The sequence below is a fragment of the Passer domesticus genome, chromosome 8, assembly GCF_036417665.1.
Source record: "Passer domesticus isolate bPasDom1 chromosome 8, bPasDom1.hap1, whole genome shotgun sequence".
In the NCBI taxonomy this organism is placed as follows: domain Eukaryota; kingdom Metazoa; phylum Chordata; class Aves; order Passeriformes; family Passeridae; genus Passer; species Passer domesticus.
This window is the reverse complement of record NC_087481.1, coordinates 9,534,896-9,550,972: the sequence shown is the minus strand read 5'-3', so window position 1 is coordinate 9,550,972 and position 16,077 is coordinate 9,534,896. Positions and strand designations below refer to the sequence as shown.

The 16,077-nt window shown below is 52.0% G+C and overlaps 1 protein-coding gene and 1 pseudogene across 1 annotated transcript; both read right to left on the bottom strand.

The window, feature by feature from the left end:
* The window catches only part of LOC135305578 (zinc finger protein 850-like), a 261,867-nt pseudogene that overhangs the window by 212,725 nt on the left and 33,065 nt on the right, over window positions 1-16,077 (bottom strand).
* On the bottom strand, window positions 2,916-4,301 carry LOC135305645 (olfactory receptor 14J1-like). Its single transcript, XM_064429384.1, has one exon. The coding sequence runs from the start codon at window positions 3,844-3,846 to the stop codon at window positions 2,917-2,919; it is 930 nt and encodes a 309-aa protein (XP_064285454.1). The 5' UTR covers window positions 3,847-4,301; the 3' UTR covers window position 2,916.

The window sequence follows — 16,077 nt, the reverse complement described above, 5'->3', positions numbered from 1 at the left end:
GTTCATGGAATCAAGGGGCTGTTGTGACACACCAAGGCCTCATGGAACCAAGGACAGCATTGTGGCAGTGCAGAACCAAGAAGGACATTTTGACAGTATGGAACCCAATGGAACCAAGGGTCCATTGTTATACATCAGGGCCTGATGAAACCAAGGGGCCATCGTGAAACTGTGGGGCATAACAGAGTCAAGGACACCACTGATAATGAAATCCACAGGACAGAAACTTTTGAACACAGTTTTGAATATTTGAAAGCAGGTATTCTTTATTGCAGCATGGTGGTCACTTGGGCCGTCCTTCCTCCATTCAAGCCTACTTAGCATCAAATGAACAGAGTTTTTATCACACACACTGATTATGTGTTCATTAGCTATCCCCACTTTCTTTGAATTTATTTGACATAGTTACTCCCCTTATCAAAAATCCTTATATGGCTCTTTGGGGTCTGTCTTCAACATTTGGTGTCCTTTTTAGGTGGCTGTTCCTCAACCCCCACTTTTGAGTAAGGGCAATATTATTGTTCTGTATAACTTCTGCTTTGTCAGCCTTGCAGAGCTGAGCTGGCATCTTGCTTGCATTTTGTGTGATTTCTGTTTGCCTCTTCTACATCCTTTATCCATTTCTCCAAGGCTGTGCTGTTCTGTTCTACTGTTCTTGATAAGAGTAAATGTTGTTCTGTTCCCCTGTCCTTGTCACAGTGCTCACCTCACATGAAGTGTGTCTGCAATCCCCCAACCTATGGGCTTGGGGTGGGCAAGTGTTCCTGGGGAAACAGGGATGGGACAGCTGGGCTGGACTGACCCAAGGGATGTCCCACTCCATGACGCACCATGTTCAGCAATCAACTGAGAGAAACGGGGGGACAAGGTGGGTAGGGGATTAATTTCTTTAATTTCTTTTTTAAGACATTTTTCTTTCAAAACAGCACCTACACATACAGAGTCTTCTCCTGTGACAAGGTGGTTAAATATTTTCTGCTGATAAGAGATTTCCTGTGGATTTGCTTTTCTTCTGTTTGTGGCCTTTTCTTTTTGTGGTTGGTTTGTTTGTGGGGTTTTGTGTTGTTGTGGGTGGGTCTTGCTTTGGTTTTCTTGATTGGGTTTGGGGGTTTTTTGGTTTGAGTTTGGGTTTTTCCCTATTGAATTGCCTTTCTTCTGATGCATAAGTTTTCCCTGCCTTTTCTTGTGGCTTGCTTGGCACCTGATGGCAAGACAAATTTACCTAACTCAGTCATCTTGCCCAGTTATGTTTTGCAGTCACTATTTACTAGATGAGTTTGGTCACAGACTTGGCAACATCCACAAAGGAATTAAAAGTTAATTTCTTCCCATTGTAGAGATAACAGAAACGTTCCCCAGCAGTGGTGAAGGGCTGGTCACTGAGGGATGTCACCAGGGTGTGGCTGCCAAGAGGACTCTGTACCACAGATGACATTTGACCCTCATTGTTCAACCAAATTCCCACCCACCCCATGTTCCACCCCTTCAGCCCAGCTCTCTCCAGTCTGAGAGGAGAGCACAGCTCTGAGAAGAGCACAGCAGACCCTGTCACAGGCCTGGCTGAAGTCTGGGCACACAACATCCCACATGGATGTTGTGTGCCCAGACATTTCTTCTCCCTCCCATGGGGGATCTGCAGTCCCTGCCTTGTCCTACCAGTGCCTGGAATGGCTGCAGGAGGATTTGCCACATCCCCTTCCCTGCTGAGCCTGACCAGACTGTGACTCTCCCAGTCCTCCTCCCAGTCCTGTTTGCAGACTGGTTCCATGTCTGTCCTTCAGAAGTGCCCAGGACCCTCTGGAATGGCTCTGGCCTTTCCAAGGGGTTTGACAGAGGTCTCACAGTGACACTGCCCAGCCTTCTCAACAGCCCTGACACCAAAAAGCCCTTCCAGAGGAGTGCCCAGGACACAGCTCTGAGCTGTCCCTGTCCTGAGGGCAAGTTTAGATGGGTGACTGTGGGGTTTTATTCCCACACAGCTCCACTGTGCAGCTCACAGCTCTCCTGAGCACTTCTCTCAGTGCCTCCCTAAGCCCCTCCTTTCTGCTCCAGAGGCTGTAGAGGAGAGGGTTCAGCAGGGGAGAGGATTGTGTTTAAAAAATGCTGTGTCAGAATGTCTCAGGACACACAACTGATCTGGGCACCAATGACACAGAAAATCATGAGGATGCCCCAGAAAACTGTGGCACTGCAAAGTAAAAGGAGGAGGTGGAGAAAACCTTCCCCTGCCATCAGCCCTGGCACAAGCTGGAAAGGCCCAGGAAGGTTCAGCACAGACCATTCAGCATCTGATGGGTACTGGCCACCAACAAGAAACACCTGACGCAGACCCGAGTCTCTGATCTGATCCCACTGAGCCTTGGGAGAACAATGAGCATCTTTAGAGTCCAACCCTTGGACTCTAAACTGTGGCAGAAGCTCTCAGGCGCTGGGCTGAGGAGATCCCTTTGCTGATGGCAGTGCTGGGGTAAAGGTCAGCTCTCCCACAAAAGCTCTCATTACTGCACCTGCTTCCAGAGCACGCAGACCACAACAAGGGCTCCAAAGGAGAGTGTAGAGGAGCCAAGAGCAGCTCAGAAAAGATCATGTGCTGGTGCTCCCTGACTGTGCTGCTCTGCTGCAAAGCATCACAGCTTTTACAAAAGACTCAGTGAAAGGGTAGCAGAGAAAGCATATCCTGCAGATCCCTTTATTTTGTTTAAAGACCAGAGAGCACAGTTCCCAATTTAAAAAATCTGTTAGTCAAATTCAAGAGGAAAACATTTAAACAGAAGAGGGATGAATAATAAGATTTTGTTGTGATCAAGATGACCACAAGAAAAACAAAAATATCCACCCACCACACTACCAATATATGAAAAGGCAGACCGAGTCTGTAAATTCTGAATGTTATGCTGTACAAAAGGGGTATTTTATTCATTCTGAAAAGCATCCAGTCATCATTTTTCTCATTCCATCCTTGAGCTCCTGGTTCCTCAGGCTATAGATGAGGGGGTTCAGGGCTGGAGGCACCACCGAGTACAGAACTGACACTGCCAGATCCAGGGATGGGGAGGAAATGGAGGGGGGCTTCAGGTAAGCAAATATATCAGTGCTGACAAAGAGGGAGACCACAGCCAGGTGAGGGAGGCAGGTGGAAAAGGCTTTGTGCCGTCCCTGCTCAGAGGGGATCCTCAGCACAGCCCTGAAGATCTGCACATAGGAGAAAACAATGAACACAAAACAACCAACTAACAGAAAAGCACTAACCACAATGAGCCCAAGTTTCCTGAAGTTGGAGTGTGAGCAGGAAAGCTTGAGGATCTGAGGGATTTCACAGAAGAACTGGCCCAGGGCATTGCCCTGGCACAGGGGCAGAGAAAATGTATTGGCCGTGTGCAGCAGAGCATTGAGAAAGGCACTGGCCCAGGCAGCTGCTGCCATGTGGGCACAAGCTCTGCTGCCCAGGAGGGTCCCGTAGTGCAGGGGTTTGCAGATGGACACGTAGCGGTCGTAGCACATGACAGTGAGAAGGGAAAACTCTGCTGAAATGAAAAATACAAACAGAAATAGCTGTGCAGCACATCCTGTGTAGGAGATGGTTATGGTGTGCCAGAGGGAATTGTGCATGGCTTTGGGGACAGTGGTGCAGATGGAGCCCAGGTCGCTGAGGGCCAGGTTGAGCAGGAAGAGGAACATGGGCGTGTGCAGGTGGTGGCCGCAGGCTATGGTGCTGATGATGAGGCCGTTGGCCAGGAGGGCAGCCAGGGAGATGCCCAGCAAGAGGCAGAAGTGCAGGAGCTGCAGCTGCCGTGTGTCTGCCAATGCCAGCAGGAGGAAGTGGCTGATGGAGCTGCTGTTGAACATTTCTTCACTCTGGGCATTGTGAGCTGTTCAAAGAAGACATTGACAAACTGGGACTAATTTCTTTGAGTCAATCCCATTGTTTTTGGTTTTTTTTTATCCCTTCAAAATTACTTCTCTTCCAGAGAGGGCAAAGTTCTTCCTGAACTTGGCTAAACATTTTGAGTTCGGGTTTGTACTGTTGAGCTACTGCCTTATCTTCAGCATTGTTGTCAGCCTGAACACTGGGGAGCCCAGAGGGAAAACAGGGCTCCCTGTGCCCCAGTGCAGTCAGACCTGCTGGAACAACACAGGTGCTCTTCTCTCATTTCGCCTCTCTCTATTTCAGCCTCATCACACTTAAAACTTTCTTGAAAAACAAAGTGGACATTTTGAATTCTCCAGTTTAAAAATATTTTTCTCCAAACCCTTCTCTCTTTCCCTGTGCACCTAAACCGGAAGGGACACCAAGGGTTGCTCTGTCTGTCTGCTGCCTGCAGTTGTGCCTATTTGAAGCAGTTTCTCTCTACCCAAGCCTTGTCACTGCCAGTGCTTCCAGAGCCCAGCCCAGCCCTGGGGGCTCAGCTCTGCCCTGCAGACCCCTCCCAACACGGGGCACTGCCCAGGGGCATCTCCCTGGCAGCAGGGCCTTAAGGGCAGGGCAGACAAACAGAGATGCTGCAAGACAAGGTGCTGCTACCACTGTCTGGAGGGAGAGGAGGATGAGGAGGCACTTTCTGAGGGAGATCTGAGGCACGTCTGCTGATGGCCAGGCTGACAGTGCAGGAGTTTCAGTGATACAGCCAAAGCTGACAGCCTTTCCCTTCCCTTTAGGAGAAAGCTGAGAGCAGCCCTGGCCATGCAGCACCATCTCCACATCAGGAGGAATCTGCCCTGAAGGGGGTCGCTCCTGCCACCTCCAACTTCTCCCCTGCAGTGTCCATGGAGAGCTCCCAGGCAGGCTGAGAGCTGCCCCTGGCAGGTGGCACATCCCCTGGGCTGGCCAAGAGCCCTGAGAGCTGCAGGACCTGCTCTGCAGGACAGCCCTGGCAGCCCTGGATGCAGCCCCAGCTTCACCCCCTGCAGCCGTCCCTGGCAGCAGGAGCCATCCTGCCCTGTCCCTCTGAGGGTGCCCAGGGCAGCCCTGCTCTGCAGCACATCCTCCTCCTCCTGCTCCCCTGCCACAGAGAAATTGGGAGAGTCCTCCTGGCACATCCCTCAGGCTGTGGGATGTGCTGGCTTCAGGAGATCCCTCCAGGAGCACAGGGGACATTGCCCTGCATCCACTGACTCACCATGTGGAGGGCTGTGAAGATCTTTCCCCCAGTGAAGTTTCAGCTCAATGACTTCCTCAGCCTGTCTCTGCCAGGCTCCTGTCCCCTCAGTGCCTGCAGGCAGAGCCCTCAGCCCTGCTGAGCTGGGAGAGGAGCTGGTCCTGGGAAGAGCTGTTCCTTTAAAGCTCAGCAGCACAGACACAGCACAAGGACTTTAATGACCCTCTTGGGACTTGGGTGTTGTTTACATCAGACTCAGTCCCTGAGAGAGCCTTCCAAAGACTTCTCCAGAACTCAAAGTTAAATTGAAACTCCAAAGTTTCTTGAAGTTTTAATGGGTCCCACTGAGGGACATGACTGAGAAAGTGTCCCCAGGTTCCAGTCAGAGCAGAACACTGGAGGCAGTGATGACAGCTGGGGACAAACAAGGCAAAGGTGTCTCTGGTGCTGAATAAACCTGGATGTGTTTCAGGAATGCAAAGGGCCAAGGCCTGAGCCCCAGCCCCTGGCCAGGCAGATCCTGTTCCTCCCTCCTTCCTCAGGACTCTTCCCGGGATGGGCTCTGGCATGTGGGGATGTGCAATGCCAAGGGCAGCACCATGGGGCGGCCCCTGCCAGGCTGCTGAGCAGGGACAAGCAGCCACCCTGTGATGTCACACAGCCCCTTGGATGTCACACAGCCACCTGTGATGTCACAGCCCACTCTGGGATGTCATACAGCACCCTTGTTTTGTCACAGAGCCAGTTCTGGGATGTCACCATGGAATGTCATGCAGCTGCATTGTGATGTCCCAGAAGACTCTGTGATGTCAGAAAGTTGCTTTGGGATGTCACATTCTGTTCTGTGATGTCACAGTCTTCTCTATCATGTTACACAGCCACCTAGTGATGTCACAATCCACTCGCTGATGTCACAGTGCCACCAGCTGTTACGTCCGGATCTGCTCTATGGCCTCATACCCTACTCCATGATGTCACAGACAGCTCTGTGATGTCACAACCCCCTCAGTGATGTCACAAAACCCTCTCTGTGATGTCATGCTGTCACATCTCTAATGTCACACTTTGACCTCACAGCCTGCTCTATGATGCCATACAGCCATGCCATGATGTCACAGCCTGCTCTGTGTTGTCACACAGCCTCCTCTATGATGCTGTAGCTGCTCAGTGACCTCACACAACAAACTCTGTGATGTCACAGCCCACCCTGTGATCTCACACAGCCCACTCTGTGCTGTCACACAGCCCCTTGCTGACATCACAGCTGCTCTGTGCCTCTAGGACACAGCCACAGAGGTGCCGCTGTGACACAGGCCCCTCGGGGACATCCCCCAGCCCCTGCCAGTGCTGAGCCCCTGTCAGCTCTGTCTGTGCCCTGCTGGTGTCCCTGAGCTGCCCTGGCAGTGCCCCAGCCCTGCTGGGCTGTGCACAGGAGCTACTCCTGGCCAGAACTGTCTCTCTGCAGCGCTGCCCTTGCCAGGAGCTGCCTCTGGGCCAGGAGCCCGGCCCAGCTCAGCAGCACAGACACAGCACAAGGACTTTAATGACCCTCTGGGGCTTTGGTGCTCTTTCTGTCTTCCATGGCCAAAGTGCTGCCCAAGTTGGCTCTGTCAGGGCCTTGCAGCTGCTGCCCATCCCTGTGCCCTCTGCAGCCCAGGCTGTCCTACGGTGTCCCTGCCCTGTGCCTCTGTCCCTGCAGGCTGTCGTCATCCCCCGGCTGGCCCACCTGGCTGGCCCCTTCCTTTGCTGGCAGCTCTGCCTCCTGCCTGCCTCTGCCTGCCCACACAAAGCCTTGGGCTGCTCCAGGCTCCTTCTGGGGGATGTGTTGCACCACAGCCCTGCCCTGGGAGGGAAATTCCTTTCTCACGCTGTCCAGTCTGGGCCTCCCCAGGTGCCCTTGGTGCCATTATTGCCTTCTCATGCTTATATCCTCTTTGAAGAAAAGCTCCAGCCTCTCTGAAACCACCCTTCCAGCCCTCTCAGACTACTCCTGTTCTGTCCTCAGTCTCCAAACCACTGGGCCCAGAGCTATCAGACTCTACATCCTGGTTATGTGATGAGGCCTCCAAACCCCATCTTGGGAGATTTTTGGGTCCTCTTCAAGGTCTGTGAAAATAGAAAAAAAGTGGTCAAAGTTATTTTCTCCCAAATCTTGCAGTGACAGAACAGGGGTCAATGTCTTTAAACTGAATGAGGGTGGATTTACTTTTGTTAAAACGAGGAAATATTTTGCAATGATGAGAGTGGCACAAAACTGCAACTGTTTTCCCAGAAAAGTGGATTCCCAACCCCAGGAATTCCACAAGAGCCGGACCTTTGTGCAGCCTGACACAGTAAAACCCCCTCATCCCCAAGGACAGATTTCCTGTTGTGTGGGTTCTCTGGTGTGCTGGGTGCCCTCACAATGCTTTTGGCCAGAATGTCTGCTGAGGGCAGCCAGGCTGCTGCAGGGGCAGTGACCTCACAGCCATCACCATGGCAGCCCTGTGCCCTGGGCCTGGCTCTCCCCTTTCCTCTGCCCCTGCCTTGTCTCTGCTGGCATGAAGAGTTTTGTCATTCATATCTTGTCCCCAAGGTGCTGGGGCCAATGGCTTCCCAGGCAGGCTCCTGGAGCAGAAGTGGCTTTTCAGAGCCCAGGCAGAAATGAGCCCTGAGGCAGCAGCTCTGCAGTGCTGGCCACCAGGCCGGGCTGCCAAGGGAGGCTTCTGGCCCTGGCCTGCAAGCAGCTGCTGCTGCCAAGGTGCCTTTGGTGCCTCAGGCTCTGCCTGGCACAGCTCCCAGCACGGCACTCTGCCCTTGTGCCTGAGCCCTTCCCTGTGCTGGGGCTGGCCTGGGGCTTTTCCTGCAGCGGGACCTGCCCTGCTGATGGCACAGGAAAGGCAGTTCCTGCTGGAGCAGGAGGCTCTGCCTGCAATGGGCTCCAACAACTCCTGCAAGGCCCTGTTGACTTCAAAATTGCTTCCTGGAGCACTATATTCTAATAACTGTTATAATTCCAGTACTGTGGTTAAGATCTTTCTGACTAATCATGATCACAATCCATCAGGGCTGTATTTATAGAAATTTATCTGGTATTCCATTGTTAATCGTGTGGGACAAATTGCATTAAGGTTCAATTCCACCTCTCCAATCTTTTATACATAAACCTTTGACAAACCCTGGGGCTGGGATTGGATGCAGCCTCTCCCAGTCTCCTCTATTAGAAGGAATTTTAGAAGTCTAGGGGTCCTGCAGGGATTTGAGGTTCCATGGTGGCTGTTGGAAGTAATTTCTCCACATCATGTCTCAACAGGAGTTTCTCCAATAAAGAAATGAAGCTTTGCCTGAAGCTCCCACTCTGCCCATGACAGGAACCCCTTTGAGTGTCTGGGACATCCCGGCTCTTTGGTAAAGAAATGAAGCTTTGCCTGAAGCTCCTGCTGTGCCTATGACAGGAACCCCTGTCAGTGTCTGGGACATCCCGGCTCTTTGGCAGCCTGGGGACTCCTGGAATGTCACCGTGGAGCCCCCGTGAGTGCCTGTGACAGATGGGTGCCTTTGCAGCCCAAGGTTCCCTGGGATATCACCATGGAATGGCTGTGTCTGCCTCTGTACACAGGGCTCTTTACCAACCCCAGAAACCCCTGGGAGGTGTCCATGGAGCCCCTGTCTCTGCCTGTGACATTCCAGCTCTTGAACAGCCTGGAGACTTTTGGAAAGTCCCCATGGAACCCCTCTGAGGGCCTGTGACAAATCTGATCCTTAACAGGCAACCATCACCAGCCCCCTGTTGCTATGGGTCATGGGATCCCAGATGCACAGAACTGGCTGAGCTGGGAGGGACCCATCAGGATCCTGGAGTCCAACTGCTGGCCCTGCACAGGACACCCCAACAATGCCAGCCTGGGCCTGGCAGCGCTGGCCAAATGCTGCTGGAGCTCAGAGAGCCCTGGAGCTGGGAGCCTTCCCTGGGGAGCCTGGGCAGTGCCCCAGCAGCCTCTGGGCAAAAACCTTTTCCTGAGATCCAACCTCAGCCTGCCCCGTCTCAGCTGCAGCCATTCCCTCCAGTCCTGTCCCTGGGCACCAGAGGGAAGAGGTTCCCACAGCCCCAGCCAGGGACCCACTCCCAAGGCTGTTGCCATGGCCAGCAGGGCTGGGACCAGCTGGGATGCTCGGTTTCCACAGGCTGGGGTTTAGGAATGGGATTCCCCAATGTCCTGCTCCCACTAAATCCACACTGCCGCTTGCTGCCCTCCCACCTCCCATGGAAAGTACAAAAGGCAAAGATCCTGGCCTGGGATAAGAACAATTTATTTGGAACAGCAACGAGATAAAAAACAAACAGTAAGAGAAACCATATTGACAACAGAAGGGTTTTAAAAAAGGGAAAACTACAACACAACGGTATCTACAACACAACGGTATCTTCCCAGCCATAATTTTCTCCTGCCTAGGAAGGACACCCTTCTCCTCAGGGGGAGATAGACAGTGTCATCTTTCCTGCCCCTGGCAATGATCTGAGGTCAGAGTGAATGTAATGACACATCCCTGGCCAGACCCTCATGTTCTTCAGGCTCACATCATGTCATTGGCAGGGGCAGGAAAACGAACAGGTGTCTTCCCAGCATGGATCACAGTGAACACGTATCACCAGGGCCCTTCCAAATGTGCTTCTCCCATGGGGGATGAAGTTGGAGCAGTGCCCAAAGCTCTTCCTGCAGTTGCAGCATTTGCATGTCTTCCCTTACTGGTGACTGTGTTGGTGTCTGCTCAAATGAGAGCTCTGGGTGAAGCTCTTCCCACACTGGGGACACTCGTAGGGCCTCTCCCTGGTATGGATACGCTGGTGGGTGACAAGGTGGGAGTTGCAGTTGAAGCCCTTCCCGCAGTCAGGGCAGCGGAAGGGCCTCTCATCTGTGTGAATCCGCTGGTGCTGGAGGAGATTGGAGCTCATGTGAAACCTCTTCCCACACTGGGGACACTCGTAGGGCCTCTCCCCAGTGTGGATGCGCTGGTGCTTCATGAGGTAGGAGTTGTACTTGAAGCTCTTCCCACAGTCAGAGCAGCGGAAGGGCCTCTCATCTGTGTGAATCCGCTGGTGGCAGAGGAGATTCGAGCTGGTGTGAAAACTCTTCTGGCACTCAGGACACTCGTAGGGCCTCTCCCCAGTGTGGATGCGTTGATGCCTGACAAGTTTTGAGCTGCAGCTGAAGCACTTCCCACATTCCCCACACTCGTAGGCCCATTCCCCAGTGTGGATCATCTGGTGCCTGATCAGGGTGCTGCTCTGCCTGAAGCTCTTCCCACACTCCAAGCACTTGTAGGGCTTCTCCCCATCATGAAGCTGCTCATGGACCACCATCTCCGATCCCTGGCTGAAGCTCTGTCCACCTTCCTGGCACAGGGTGGGTCTTTCCTCCTCAGAGCACCCTGGGCTGGGTTTGCAGCCCCTCCTCCCAAGGGATCTCAGGGAATTTTCCTCCTTGTTAGATTCCTGTGCCATGGAGCCGCTCAAATCTGCCTCTTTCACGAGGTTCTGCCATGGGGATTTGTCCTCCCTGGTCTCTATTCTCAGCTTGTTGTCTGAGGAAGACAGGGCAAGGAGAGGATGGGATTTCCCTCCGTGCCAGAGGGGAGGGGAAGGAAATCTCCCCAGTGCATCCCTGGCAGGACGGTGTTGGCAGTGGGGCTGTCCTGCAGCCTTGGGCTGTGCTGCGCAGGGAGATGGAGCAGGAGAGAGGGGGAAAAGGGTCCTGACTTCCTCCTCACCTGCCTGAGTGTCTCGAGGCATCTTCCACTTCCTCACAGCCATCTCCTCCATCTGGCAGTGGGTTTGGGATGTGAAATTCTGTTTTGGGAGGAAAACAAGAGATTAGTACATTGAGTTTTGTACTGGTTTGAAGGCAAACCAGGGGGAGATTTTAAGACAGAATTACAATTTAACAAGAAAATTAAGATCAAGGCAATGATACAGAAACACTGCCTTAAACTGACACAGTCAGGATATAACCTGGCACCCTGTTGCTCAGGGTGCTGGTAGCAGTCCCATTAAATGGTGGCTGCAATCCTGTTGCAGTGATGAAAGTGATTCTGTCAAAGCAGTGATCCTGTAGAAGGGTCTGGTCTTCCTCTGAAGGTCCAATGGTGCCTATGGAGCTCTTGTCCTCTGGGAATCCAGTAGCCAAGGTGCTCCTGGTGTCAGAAGCCTCCGCTTATATCCAGGTAGGAATGCTTGGCTCCTCCCCCTGGGCGGAGCATCCCACAATGGGATGATGTCATTTTACCAGTCCTGCAGGGATACTCAATGGCCCGTTCACAGAAGAGAGCCCCTGGAGGGCGTTATCAGGGCTGAGTCATGGAAGAGATAAAGAACACTGCCCCGCCTGTTTATAACAGTTTCTAAAGGTGGTGATGGAAAACATGCATTTGGTTACATCTTGCACTGCAACCTGAAACAGTGGGGTAATCCCTGCTGGGGGTGTGAACACCACCCCCCCTACCCAAACTGGCTCAGGTGTAAAACCCTCACTCTGAGAAGGTCACACACACAGGGGACAATGTCACGCTTGCTGCACCCCACGGGAGGTCTCTGTCCCTGTCACTCTCTTGCCCTCTCCCTTTTTTCTCTTTTATTCCATCTCTCTCTACCTCACATTGACTGTTCAATAAAATCTATTTTGCATTTGGTCTCGTTAGCACCTTAACTGGGGCAGAGGAATCTCTAACAATTTTCTTAACCAGATTGTGTACAATATTTTGGCACAGTGAGTTTAGGCACTGTTCTCTGACCTTGACAACAGCATGGTTCCCTCCTCTGTGGGAGGAGGGCTCTTTCTTTCCAGAGAACCTCTTGGAAACTTGGATGCAAATTCCTCTGAGCAACTTGTGGGAGAACTGATGAGGAAAATGGCTGTTGTGGGTGGCCAGTGTAAAGAAAATATATTGTTGTCCATCTTTGAAACGTTTGTTCAAATCACTGGAGGAATGTGAGCAAATGATACCAGTGAGGCTGACAAGGTTCATTCACCTCAAGATGTGGAACACAATGCTGCTAGAAGTGCCCAGCTCAAGGAGCTAAATTCCCAAATAACTCCCAAATTCAGAGGCTTGGGGACTTTGCCAAATGTGAGAATCATTATTCTCTTCGTCCCTGTCACACTCATGACAGCTCCACAGTGCTTTCCCTTCCTTTTAATAATCTGTATTGGGCCAAATTTCCACTTTTCTTTTTTGCGAAACTGCCAGCCGCTGAGCTGGGGCTGTACAGGAACTGATGAAACTTGGAATTGCCACAGAATTGCTTCTATTGTTGGTTTATTAATCTTTGGGATTTATTTGTTTTTTCCTCTCATGTGACTTGTGAGAAAATCAAATCTTCATCCAAGTGATTTATGCAGCCTTAAATTTAATTCCTGCCAAGTTTATTTTGTCCAGTGCCCAGGGGATGCTGAAGAGGTCTCTGCGCCTCTTGCCCTGGGCCATGCTTGGGAGGGGCATGGGAGGGGTGTCTCTGTCCCTGTCACCCCAGGCCATTCCCCAGTGGGTCTCCATTATTCTCAGCCCAGGAAGTGGGATGCTCACCCCCATGCCAAGGGGGTGCTTGGGGCTGTCTCTGTCCCTCTCAGCCCAGGGGATGCTCAGGGGTTTCTGTCCCCTTGCCCTGGGGGTTGCTCGGGGGTCTCTCCATCCCTCTGGCCTCAGGGAATGCTTGTGCAGGGTTAGGGACCAGGGGCTCTGTGTCCCTCTCACCGCTGAGGGTGCTTAAGGCTGGGGGGGTGCTCTGACCTTCTCATCCCTGGGGAGGCCGGGGATCCTCAGCAGCCATGACAGGAGGCACCACCAGAGACCCAGAGGGATGAGACTGGAAATGGGACACTCCTGGTGCCTTTTTTTTTTTTAATCACTTCCGCTTTTTGAAGGTTTTTATGGACACCAGGTGACTTCTAGAGATGGACTTGGGCAGAGGACCTTCAGACTCACTGTGCTCATCCCTTGTTTTTCCCCAAACCAGGATTTCCCATTACCAAACCTTGGCCAAGTGGAGGAGAAGGCTGCAGGGAAGAGAAAGATGGCCCGAGACACTCAGGCAGGTGAGGAGGAAGTCAGTGCCCCTTTCCCCCTCTCTCCTGCTCCATCTCCCAGCCCAGCATGGCCTCTGGCTGCAGGACAACCCCTCTGCCAATGCCGTCCTGCTGGGTATGCACTGGAGAGATCTCCAGCCCCTTCCCTCTGGCACGGAGGCACATTCACAGGCTCTGGGGCAGGAGGGGGAACCGCGGGCGCTTTGGGGTGCGTGGCTCGGCTGCTCCCGGCGCGGTTCCCCCGAGCCCCCGGCGTGGCTCCGCCAGGCCCCCCCACCACGGCACTGGCCGGAGGTTCTTTAACAGAAATGCTGGTAAATTGACCATCTGGAATGACACTAAATACAATTTCAAGAAGCTGCTGGTTTGCTGGGCAGTTTGCCACATTCCACATTGCTGTTTCTTTTAGTAAAACTGCACTTTAAAAGGTCTTAGTAAATTTATGCTTGCATAAAATTTGTGGCTACCATGGGCTTCTCTAAAAACTAAATTACATGAAATCATGACACATTCATTACATCCTTTTAATCCCTCCAGTAAATCTATCATGCTGTTATTTCAATCCCAGATTGTTCAACTTTTCAGTGCCTTTTTTCCATTAATAGCATCAGAATAAGTTAAATTTTGTTATATGTATAACTTTTAAGGATATTAATTTTTGATTCTGTAATGTTTAATTTAATCCAAATTCCGGGTTGATAACACTAAGCAAAGTTAAGATTCATTATTGTCAGATTTGAGCAATGTTAAGTTAAATTCCAAAATTTGAAATCCTGTTGTTCTGGATTGAGAGATAATGTGTGTATTGTATTTGCCATCTGTCAGAGGTAGGGCAGTTATTTTCTGTTAATTGGGCAGTTTTCTTTATCTCTTCAACAAATCAATCCTCCCTCCAGGGAGATATCTTTTGTTAATGGGCCATTGAGTGTCACTGCAGGACTGATAAAAATTACATCACCCCACTGTGAGGTGCTCTGCCCAGAGGGAGGAGCCACGCATTGCAGACATGGTGAGGCTGGGGGTGAGGAGCAGCTTGTCCAAACAGGGTCAGCCCTCAAGGGGCTCATTCTTCTCCATACCCAGACCTCCCAAGGAGACATTCAGCATCAAGATCTGCTGGGGAATGCTTCTATCAGCTCTTCTCTGAACTGGAACATAAAAAAATACTTGATTAAAGAAAAAAAAATTAATGAGGAGCACTTTGAAATCTTTCATCCATAAAGGAACTCTACACTGATTCCAATCAGCTGCACAAGCCATGGACACATGAAGAGCACTGAAGAAAGAGCCCTCAAGAGCTTTCTGTGTTTTGACGATCCCCATGTTGGATTTGGGGCTGAGTCCAGGAGCCTCAGGCACTGAGAGAAGGATGAAGAAGCTTCTCAAGGAGTCAGCAGCAAAACTCCAAGTGCCTTGGAGCACGGCTGGGCCCCAGTGAGGGCAGGGAATGCCAAAGGCTCCCAGGGACTGGTGAGAGCAGATCCTTGAGGCCAGGAGTGCAGGGAGCCCAAGGCTCTGGGCAGGGAACTGCAATGCTGAGCAAGGCCTGGGCTGGCTGGGGGAAGCAGAAAGGCCAAGCCCTGAGCCCAGCCTGGGCCAGCAGGGCCTGTCCCTCACGGGTGGCTCGGGGCTCTCTGTGGGGCAGGGGGATGTCAGGGGCAGCAAGGACAAATGCCATCAACCTGCAGCCCCTGCCAGCCTGGCCAGGGAGGCCGAGGGAGAGCCAAAGTGCAGCCCCTGCCAGGAACGTTCCTGCTGTGGGGCCTCCAGAGGCGCTGCCCGAGCCCAGGGCACAAAGGCCTGGGTGCCTGTGGCCCTGCCAGCCCTGCCCAGCCCTTGGCCATCTGTCCTGCAGGCTGTGCCCCCTGTGCGTGCTGCTCCTGTGCCCTGGCCGGCTGCACTCGCCCCTCTCGCTGTGCCCCAGCATTTCTCACCCAGTGTTTCTGTGCCCTCCCTGGGCTCCCGGCACCCAGCGCTGCCGGCTCCTGGCACACAGAGCCGGCCATGGCCCAGCCTCACGCTGCCACACCTCGAGCACCACAATTCCACCCTGGCAGGGACTTTGCTTTCTCCTCAGCTCCAGCCTGAACCTTCCAAGCTGCACTTTGGGGATGTTTCCTGCAATTCCCACTCCCAAGGAAAGCTCTGTCTCCTGCTGTTCATGAACAGAGAAGGGCTGGTGGGAGAAGTGCTGGTCAGAGGCTGTTTGGGGCACAGTGACCATGAAATTATTGAGTTTTTAAATATTCCATGAAAGAAGGAGGGGCATCAATAAACCTTCTACACTGGACTTTTGAGGGCAGACTTTAGCCTATTGAGGATGCAGATTTGGGGAGTACCAAATCATGTACTGATTCTTTTAAGGGAAACAGCCCTTAAAAACAAAGGGTTCAAGGAAGGATGGACACACTTCAGCAAAGAAACCTTGATGGAGCAAGAGTAGGTTGTTCTTTTTGCAGAAAGATGACCCAGAGAAAGAAATGACTGGCTTGGGTGGGCATGGAGCTTTTGCAGGAATTTAGGGGTTAAAAAGAGGGTGCATCACCTTTGGACATAGAGGCAGGTAAATCAATAAATGTTTAAGGATGTTGTTAGGTTGTGCAGATAGAAAATTAGAGAGGTGAAAGCTCAGTTACGACGTAAATTGGATACTTCTGTGAAGGATAATAAAAATGTTTTAAGTACATTAATGGGAAAAAGAGGGCTAAGGACAATCTGTATTTCTTATTGTGGGGGATATGGTTACAAAAGATGAGGAAAAGGGTGAGGTACTTCACCCCTTCTTTGCCTCAGTTTTCAACAATAAGACAGGCCATCCTCAGGACAAGTGTTCTCCTGAGCTGGTAGATGGGCACAGGGAGCAGAACAGCCCCTGGAATCCAGGAGGAAGCAGCTGGGGACCTGCTGAGCCACTCAGGTGC

Excerpts from the sequence above, each read along its gene's own strand:
- LOC135305645 (XM_064429384.1), bottom strand. The coding sequence starts at position 3,846 with ATGTTCAACAGCAGCTCCATCAGCCACTTCCTCCTGCTGGCATTGGCA.